The sequence below is a fragment of the Jaculus jaculus genome, chromosome 7, assembly GCF_020740685.1.
Source record: "Jaculus jaculus isolate mJacJac1 chromosome 7, mJacJac1.mat.Y.cur, whole genome shotgun sequence".
Taxonomy (NCBI): domain Eukaryota; kingdom Metazoa; phylum Chordata; class Mammalia; order Rodentia; family Dipodidae; genus Jaculus; species Jaculus jaculus.
This window is the reverse complement of record NC_059108.1, coordinates 3948241-3957947: the sequence shown is the minus strand read 5'-3', so window position 1 is coordinate 3957947 and position 9707 is coordinate 3948241. Positions and strand designations below refer to the sequence as shown.

At 46.0% G+C, this 9707-nt stretch overlaps 1 protein-coding gene across 2 annotated transcripts; it reads left to right on the top strand.

Moving 5' to 3' along the window:
• The first annotated feature begins 236 nt into the window (after window positions 1-236).
• On the top strand, window positions 237-8151 carry Cebpg (CCAAT enhancer binding protein gamma). 2 transcript variants are annotated; one of them, XM_004659958.2, is made up of 2 exons: window positions 237-306; window positions 6395-8151. In XM_004659958.2, exon 2 carries the CDS (start codon window positions 6492-6494, stop codon window positions 6936-6938), a length of 447 nt encoding a protein of 148 aa, XP_004660015.1. In that variant the 5' UTR covers window positions 237-306; window positions 6395-6491; the 3' UTR covers window positions 6939-8151. The 2 variants fall into 2 exon arrangements, with proteins under 2 accessions (XP_004660015.1, XP_045011020.1); XM_045155085.1 differs by lacking the exon at window positions 237-306 and adding an exon at window positions 986-1004.
• Window positions 8152-9707: the final 1556 nt, after the last annotated feature.

Here is a 9707-nt window from a genome sequence, read left to right as displayed (position 1 = left end):
GCCAGGCGGCTCTTGATTGGCTGACGGCGCTGCCCGTCGCGAGAGGCGGGCGCTTTGCTCTACAGACCGGCGCTCCTATTGGTCGAGGTGGCGGCGGCAACGCGCGCGGTCCCCCGCGTGGAGGGAGGAGGGGGAGGGGAAGCCGGTGGCCCGCGACGGCGGAACGGGCGGAGGCTGTGGGTTTCGTAAGCGTCGCTCCTCCTCGCTGACTCGCGCGGGCTGCGAGGCCTGGGTCGGGTCGGGGCCGCGGCGCTCGGGGCCGCTCGGAGTGGAGGCCGCCTGGGGGCGGGCGGGCTGGAGGCGCCGGTAAGTTAGGCCGCGGGCGGGCGGGCGGGCGGGCTTTGGTTCTCAGGGAGGCCGCGCTGGAGCCGGCCGCTCGCGTCGGCTGCGGACCCGGCTCAAGGTAGACCCATCCGGGCCCGAGGCGGCGGGCTGGCCCGGAAGGGCCCTGGCGGCGCCCGGAGGCGCGGGCGGGAACCCCGCGCGGCGTCTGATGCAACTTGCCGGCAACAGCCCGCGGGGTGAGCTCATCGCTGGCCGGCACCCAGCGCGGCGGCGGGCGCCCCCCGCGTCCCGGCCCCCGGGCGCCCCTCGCTGCCGGCGCGGGCCACGGGATGCCGGGTGGACGGAGCGGCGGCCCTCCCCGGAACGTGACCAGCCCGGCGCGCATTGGCCCCTGGGGATCGAGGGTGTTCCCGGAGTCGCCGAGGGTGGACCGAATCTCACTTTTCCAGACGTGTACCTGGGACGGTTCGCGACGCTCCAAAGCAGCGAAACTCCAGATGATTTAGGGAAAGCACTTGGTGATGATGATTGTTTTTAAGTCACGCCGCAGGAGGAATCTGTCGTTTGGTTTTGGAGAGATTTGAATGTCCTGCAGTAGTTCACTGGGGACATCCTTGAGATGGCCCTGCCGCGACCACCAGTTGAATGCTGGCAGAAGGGCCAGCCACGGAGCCCTTCCTTAGCAGGCTGGAGGGAGCACGGGAAAAGAGCCAGAGGAGGTACCTAGGTGGAGGGCATGGGGATGCCCGTGTGAGGGGAAAGATGCCTTTTTTTTTTTTTTTTTGTAATTTAGCTTGTATGCTTCTGGTCTGCAAAGGGTTGAACAGGTTTAGTTTTCCACTTGTTTGTGGTTTTTGCTGCAAGCTGGCATTCTAAAATGTCAGTTGTTTTTTTTTTAATTTATGGGTTTACACAAAAATTGGGAGTCCTCAGAGTTTACATCCACTTGAACATACTGTCACTTAATGCAGACTTGGTGTACCAGAGAAAATTTTGAAACAAAGTAGTACTGTAAGGGCTTCCTTGAAGCAGGCTTTTCTGCATCCCAGAGTGTTGCGCTGGGGATGGGATCCAGGGTTTCGGGCAAGCCCTCTGCCCCTCAGCTACTCTCGCAGCCTTAAAGGTTTATGTACGCTCTGGCTGGGTATTACCACTTGAGTAGTATTTGGGAAAAGCTATGCCTGGAGCTTATTTTCCTGTTTCTGGGAAAAAAACAAAAACAAAAACAAACAAACTGTAAACAAGATTAAGTAATTACAGAGGGCTAGTGAGCCAAAGATTCAGCTTGTTTCCTGCTTCTGATAGCACACTTGGCTGGCCCAATTATTATTATTATTATTTATTTATTATTTTAGATTATGAATTTTTGAGTTTATTTAGGGAGAAATAACAAGTTATGGGGTTTATTTAAGGGAAATTGGGGCCTAGGAAAAATCTGGAGTGAGTCACAAGCACGTGGAAGATAGGAAACACACACTCCCGTGGAAGGCAGAGCATCATTTAAGAGAAATGGAGTTCTGGGGTTTGGCGAGATGGCTTAGCAGTTAATGTGCTTGCTGGCAAAGCCAAATAACCCAGGTTCGATTCCCCAGTACCTACATAAAGCCAGATGCACAAGGTGGGCACATGCATCTGGAGTTCATCTGCAGTTGGCCCAATTATTGTTAATGCCTATGTACAAAAAAAAAAATAGAAACAAAACCTCACCTTTTTCCAGAATATCCCCTCATGCTTGTCAGCAAGGCGCTGTGATCTTGACGAGTGCTTGAGTGCTTTCAACCTCGGGGAGTTAAACAGCCCCTAGGAAAGAGACAATACCTCATGGGCTGAACTGTGGTCTTAGGGCTTAAAGTTGCCTCAGTCACAGAAGTGATAATGACAGGTGGCAAGTGTAGGTGTCTCTCTGAGGGGTGGTTTCATAGGTTCTTGTACCTGTAAGTACGCTGGTCTCCTACCTATTTGGCTGTGGTTGCCCAGCTGTGTTAGTAAAACAAGGGGGAAAAATGAGTGTGAATTTTTAATGAATGTATAAATAACCTACTAGTTTTGAATGTTGTAAATCACATTTTAAGCAGGGTTAATGGATGACATTACAACAAAACAAGCACACGTTGTTTTTCTTTTCATACCCCAGTGGACCACTCCTGGGCTTAAAGGGAAGTCTTCTCTTTGAAGGATTCCACACTGGATACTGGGCATGTGATTGATAGAGACCTGCCCCTACCAGTCTCCAGGAGGCACACATCGGAGCTGAGCTGGCACTGACAACGAAGCAGAGGGCACACATTTGACAAAGTGCAAAGAAAGCTTAGAGCATTTAGGGTTCCAGTGGTGGTCTGGTGTTGAAGAGTGAAGTATGGGGGAGCAGGGGCGGGAGAGAGTTAGCTTCTAGGGTTTGATCCTGTAATCTGGAGACAGACTGATTTTCAGCAGAATGGTTTGCGTATAAGATTATTTCAGAGACAGTGGTTGGAGGAAGCTCTGGCTGCTAAACCAGAGACTACTGCCCTTGAGAGATGATGTCAGCCTGAGGTAATTTCTGTGGCTTTGGAGGAGAGGGATGGCTGATGTGTTTCTTTTTTTTTTTTTTTCTTTTGTTTTGTTTTAGGTAGAATTGTCAGATCTCAATGATTTAGCAGACTTTGGGCTAGGAAGAAACAGCTATGAAATCTTGAAGTCACTCTTTACTAAAGAAACTAACTGGACAATTTATTTTGAGGAGCTAAGAGAGAAATAAGGGACTGTAGGTATTTGAAAAAAAAAGTGACAAAAGGGCTTGGTGAATTCTTGACAGGTTTATTGTTCTAAATAACATTTCTAAGTTTCATTGTTTTACTGATTTGAATGAACATCACTTGAGTTAAGAAATTTGAATTTAAAAAAAAGTTACTTATTTAGTCCAAACTTGTTGAAATCCATTGCTTATCTGCAGCAGTGGGGGTCTCAATTATCATTGTCACAAAATAATGGGGAGTCTTCTTTAAAACAAGAATGTGTGAAGCCCTATGCCCAGAACTTACTCCCAGGTCCGGGGTGACCTGCGAATCTACACTGCGAACATTTCTGAAGGTGGCAGCTGCTGCTGTCGTAGGCACCACTGAGAACACCACTCTCGGGCTTCCTGCTGCTGCCTGCTTGAGTGATTCAGGGCAGAAACAAGGCACCACCCTGCTTCCTGACTGAACTTTGGAATACTGCTTGCCCATCCAGGAGCCAGACTTCCACTTAGGTTTGCGTATCCAGGTTTTAAATAAATTGTGTGTGCAAATGTATTTACACATATATATTTACACACACACACACACACAGAGACAGAGGCTTTTTCAAGGCAGGTGTCACTCTAACCCAGGCTGACCTGGAATTCACTCTGTAGTCACAGGCTGGTTGGCTTAGAACTTAAGATGGTCCTCCTAAGTTAGTGTGTGCTACCATGCTTGGCTGCTCAGTAAATGTTCATGGGGCAAGAAAAAACAAGTGACAGCGCTTTGTTCCATGTAAAAACAAATCTGCTCTGTTGGAAACTGTTAGGTCTTTTAGCTCTTTGGACCCTTTATTTGGCCTTTTCTTTGTTTTATTTTGAGAGCTACTATAGTAGCTTGTCTATTGGTTGGAGAACTCTTCTGTTGTAAGCAAGTGCCTTTTACTGCCGAGCCATCTCCCAAAACTCAGATAACTTCTTTAAAGCATTCATCAAGTCAGTCATTCTCAGTCTCACCTCCCCTCATCTGCTTCTAGACACAGTGAATACTACTGTTTTTTCCAGGCAAAGGGCTCACTTTTAAAACCTCAGAACCTTGGCAAGATGAGTCAGATTAAGGTAAAAGAGCCCTTCCCCATTCTGGTATCTTTCGGTTCAGAAACAGGCGTGAACTCCGCTGTACTTGAACCAGTAGTGAGTGAGTGCCAGCTGGGAGTATCTTCTATTTGCGCATCCCTCAAGTGCAGATGAAGACCGACGTTCCCCGCAGGGAAGGGGTCTCCCCGAGTGAAGGGAGGTCTTCCGGAGCTCAGCACAGACCCGGCCTGCCTTCTGCTCTGCTCTTTGGATCATTGCTGTCTCTGAGCTTGGCCAGATGACTGTTGTAGAGATCAGCTTTGAAGAATAAGGATGTAATTGGCATATACTTATCAAAAAGTAGACAGTTGATGAATGCAATCATTTATTTGCTTATGTTTGTAATGTGGGGTATGGCATGGGGTATGTACATGTATGTATCCCTGTGAGCTGGTCTGTGGCAGGGTACACTCCCCTGGGCCTAAGTGGAGCTATCATAGTGTGTCCGCTCCATCCTTCTTCTGCCCCTGAGCTTCCCCCCAAGCGCCTGTGGATTCTCCAGTATCTCTGTTGCCCGTTGTGAATGGGTTACAGGTTCACATGGCCAAACCCAGCTATTTATGAATCCTGGGAACGGAACTTGAGGGGTCTTTCAGACCTTCATGTATGCACAGGAAGTGCTCTTAGCCACTGAGCTTTTACTGAGAAAATCCCAGGAGAAGTATTAAACAATTTCTTAAAAATTGTGTCAAATACTTTATGCCAACTAGATAAGGAGATGACAGCAAGAATGGCTCAAATTAATATTGAACAGCCACTTTATTTCTAATTAATTTATTTACTTTGCATTACTTTGAACAGGCACCTTTTAAGTGGGAGAAAAATTGGGCCTCATAATCCTTGTTAAGTGAAATTGTGGAAATGTCCATTGTTGAGGAGAGACTGGAGTCGCTGCCCGTCGTGGTCGGGAGGGAAGCGGCTGGCTGGCTGCAGTGCTGCCGTGAGAGCAGGTGGTCCCTAGTTCAGGCTCGTCGAGCGGCTGTAAAGCAATTCAGAGTAACGACATCCTGCCTTCTAGAGAACTCTAATAGTAATAAATAATAAACAGCAGACTAGTAAGCAGTGTTCGAAGAAATGCCTGACTAAAGGTTTGGGAGAAGTTACTGGCGTTTACCAATGTAACTTCTCTTAATAGCTGTAGAGAGTGCTCATTGGGGCATTTTCATAACTCTGACTAGATTTTGTTCACAAATGTAGTTTTAGCAGGTTTTTGAGAATAGAATGGGCTAGTTTTTGCTCTTAATGCTGTTTTCTGAATCTCTGAGGGTGCTGTGACTCTTGGACAGAGACACCTAGCTATTCAGCTTGTTGTGAGCGGCCTGGTGAAGGCGGGCAGGTGAGCTTGTGTGTGGACACTTCCCTAGGCTTGCACGAGTCCACGTCTGGCCTCATGTCTGCAGACAGCCACAGGTGTGGTTCAGAAGGGACATGTCCTGTGAGCTCCTTAAGGGAGAAATGGGTGCCCAGCTCTGCAGCTGCTCTGCCCCTTTTCCCAAGCCAGTCCCACAGAACATTTTAAAAAATACCTCATAATGATAGGTGTGGGAGAAAAGTCAAGTCCTTGATGACTCACTCTGAATATTTGAATAAGCAACATGATTTGTATGACAGATTTTAGCCTGGTATGCCTCCTGGATTTTGTAGACTGTTCCACTCCAGCACTGTTGATGAATGTGAACCAACAATTGAAACTTGCTCCTTTCATTGCAGGCATCTCCTCTATAATAACTAATCTCAGCCTGTCCATGCTTAACCCCAACATCTCAGATTTCTCCCTGTCACATTGTCAGATGCTGTTCGTTCACATGTGTGACTTGATTAGTGACATGTCTTTGTTTTCCTCCTCTTTGGTAACAGTCACAGACTGTAGTACCCCCAGGGAGTCAGGTGGGCTGGGTTCAGCCTTATGGTACTTCTCAACCCAACTTTCATTTCTAAACTGAAAGTTTTAGGCTTGGGAAACCCAGGAACAGTTGGCAGTTGTTGACATGTGAGCATGATCGCTTAGTGGTAGCTTGCTGGGTTAGGTATGTGCAAGTCCAATTTCTTTTTCAAGATAGGGTCCTGCACTAGCCCAGGCTGTCCTGGAATTCACTATGTAGTGCCAGGCTGGCCTCAAACTCAAAGTGATCCTCCTGTCTCTGCCTCCTGAGTGCTGGAATTAAACGTGTGTACCACCATGCCTGGCTGTTTGTCTTTTTGTTTTCTTTGAAAGTTGAATCTTATTTGACCCTGTCATTTCAAATATTTTAATGGAATTTGTCTTCTAACTAGGTACATGTGAAGATTTTTTTGGCAGTTTAACGTGGAATCCTTTGACCACATCACTCTGATTTCTACCTATTCTGTGTTGACAAAGGAGAGTGCCCAAATGAGCAAGATATCACAGCCAGCCAGTTCTCCAGGAGTGAACGGAATCAGTGTCATTCATACCCAGGCACATGCCAGCGGCTTGCAGCAGGTTCCTCAGCTGGTGCCAGCGGGCTCTGGGGGAGGAGGCAAAGCTGTGCCTCCAAGCAAGCAGAGCAAAAAGAGTTCCCCCCTGGATCGCAACAGTGACGAGTACCGCCAGCGCAGAGAGAGGAACAACATGGCTGTGAAAAAGAGCCGCTTGAAAAGCAAGCAGAAAGCGCAAGACACCCTGCAAAGAGTGAATCAGCTCAAGGAAGAGAACGAACGCTTGGAGGCAAAAATTAAGTTGCTGACAAAGGAATTAAGTGTACTGAAAGATTTGTTTCTTGAGCATGCGCACAACCTTGCAGACAACGTGCAACCCATTAGCACTGAGAATACAAGTTCTGATAATACAGGGCAGTAGACCTCACTCTTCCGGACTTCACAGCCTGTGGCTTGAGCGTTAAGGTGTGACCGCCTGCACCACTACCCCAACCCCACCAATGGCTGACTGCGGCCTGTCCATCACTCAGATCCATTGAGCTTGTTTCCAGCATCAGCACTGGAGAGTTGATTAACTTGAGTCATTTTTCTGGTCTTAAGTGGTAATGGATTTTTGTAGGGACTTAAAAAAATTAAGGTAAATATTCTTTATAAATCCCGCTTCCCAGAAATGCTTCTTTTTCAGGTTGATGAAAGGAATGAGAAGTGGGCAGGTCATGCAGAAGGTTAAGGGCTTTAATGGATATGATTACTCCGATTAAGAAAAGCTGAACTCCATCTTTGTTCATATACTTGTGATTTTTGTTCTGAATTGTGTATTGTAAATCCTAGTGCCACAGAAACCAATCACTTTGTAATTTGGCACAATTTTATATACAACGTAAGTTTGTTTTACTATAATTAGTACTGTTTTCCCTAACAAGCGCAAGGTTTTGAACAATAATGGCAGGTTAAGTAAAAATCCATAAGAAAACCATATCTTAAAGGAAGTGTGTAGCTAATTGGGTGGGAATACAAACAACAGGAAGCAAAACGATTTGGAGGAAAAAGCATGGGTGGCAGGCTCATGATTTGGGGGTCCTGTAGCTTCTGTTCTTGGGTTGGCATTTCCTTATGCCCTAAAAAGTACCTCAGCGGGTACCCATTTGAGTTTCTGAGATGCTAGGAGAGTAAGCCTTTTTAAGATAGCATTCTGCAGGCTGGGTTAGTGAAGAAAGGTCTGCAGCTCAGTGACGCAGACTGCTGATGGGGATTCGAAATCCTAATTCATCTGGTTTCTTCTGGGTTCACAGTAACTGCCAGTAGGGCCATGATAGAAAAGACTTCGAGGGAAGTATGTTTTGGCATTTAGTCTCGACAAAATGAGTGTGAGAAAAATGTGTCAACTCAGAATAGTTGAAGAAAACTTGAAAATAGAAGGTTTTAACCTTTAATTTATTTCACCTAGGTGTTTCATAGTGCTCTTTTGTGACATTTTCTCGTTAGTGGGCCATCCTCCCAGACTTCTTACCAATGCTTCTGTTTATCCTTTGTGTTCTCTTGTTATATAAATTATTTTGCAAAAGAAAATGCTGATCAAACTCAGGATACTGACCTTTTTAGTTGAGAATAAAAAACTGGCAATCACTAATGTCTGCCATGTCTAGTCTGCCTTATGTCAGTGTTGATAGTTTAGATTGTCTTTGTTGACTGTCTCCCCCCCCCCCCCTTTTGGTTTTTTTGCACAACTCTAGCCCAGATCTGTTGGTTTCTGTGTTGTTTTGTGCCTGAGATGGTGACTAGACATAAGTCACAAGGATTCAGGTCTGTTACTAAGGTATCTCATGTGAACAGCCCTTTCTGCTCCCTTAGCTGCCGGCTACTAGGACTGGGGGTAATAGAGCCCGGACTGCGCCTGGGTTTGGTCAGGCGTTGGTGCTGCTGTTTCCAGGGCGAAGACGCCAGTGCCCTGCAACTCAGCGAAGCCAGCTGGGGGCTACGAGGCCTTCTACCCCTAAGGAGCCTACTGGCCTTGCATGGGGCCCTCCTTGGAAGGCTTTTACTGAAGCAGAAAACAGGTTGGGGCTTTCTAAAAGGTTAGGGCCCAGTATCAGTTTACTTGGTTGGAATAGCCATCTATTCTATTCATAAAGAGTGACAGATTTTGAATAATGAATAAGGACCAGCTGAATTCCCCCTGCATCTTTAATAGCTGACTGGTCTATCATGAACTTCACTGGAGATGCACTTGGATCATGTGAATCTTTATCCACAATAGGTGTTTCAGACATGTAAATCTTTTAAAAAATTTTCACAAATGGATATTCTCATAGAATTTATGGTTACCAATGACTTAATGACCTTGGAAAAAGTTGTAGGGGAGCCAGTGCTCAGTGTTTGAAATCAACTGAAGTTGCCCTGTGCCCTTTCCTTTGTATATTAAATTATTAGGACAAGCAGGTAGTTTCACATAGAAAAAAATGTTAAACATTGTCTGGACTCTTACTAGAGTGATTGAGTTTTTAGCTTGTTAGACTTTCCAGTGTAAAACAGAAGAAAGTTAAGTGCGTGGAGTGACTTGTAACTTCTGTTCTCTGTTACTTATGAACCATGAGGACTGATGTGCTCTGTGGGCAAGTTGGTGGCTTAGGCCTTAAGCAGTCTCAGGAGTCTGGCTTCATCTGAGTCTCCTGGGACTGAGCTTGACTGGTTGTGGCTCCAGATGGTGAGACCAGAGTAGTTCTCTCAGTTACTGAGGTGTCACTCCAGTACTTAGGAGCTCTTACAAAGAAGTAAAAAGATTTTACTACATTAAGACTAGACTTTCGAAATTCGGGTTATGATTACACTCATTTTACACAATTCTTAAACTGACAAAAAGAAATATGTACAACTTGATAGGAAACTAGCAGCTTTGATGTTTCTTAGAACTCATTATAGGGCTCAAACTGTGCCTGAACAATCCAGGGAGCACTCGGGGTGCTTCTGATGCCTTAGACACGGGAAGTAACGGCTTTTGTTTGCTCCACAAACTAGGACAGAGTTCATTCTGCAGCTGGTTAGATCTGTCTCTCAGGAAAAAGTACTATCTTGTTCTTTTTGTTCTGGCTTTCAGTTTGTGAAATTACTCTATTTTTTTAAATATAATTTTATTTCTTTCAATGAATTTAAAATAAAGAACTTTGGAACAATGACTGTATATATATTTGTG

Bases quoted from the DNA above. Each gene is read 5' to 3' on its own strand.
- Cebpg (XM_004659958.2), top strand. From the start codon at position 6,492: ATGAGCAAGATATCACAGCCAGCCAGTTCTCCAGGAGTGAACGGAATC.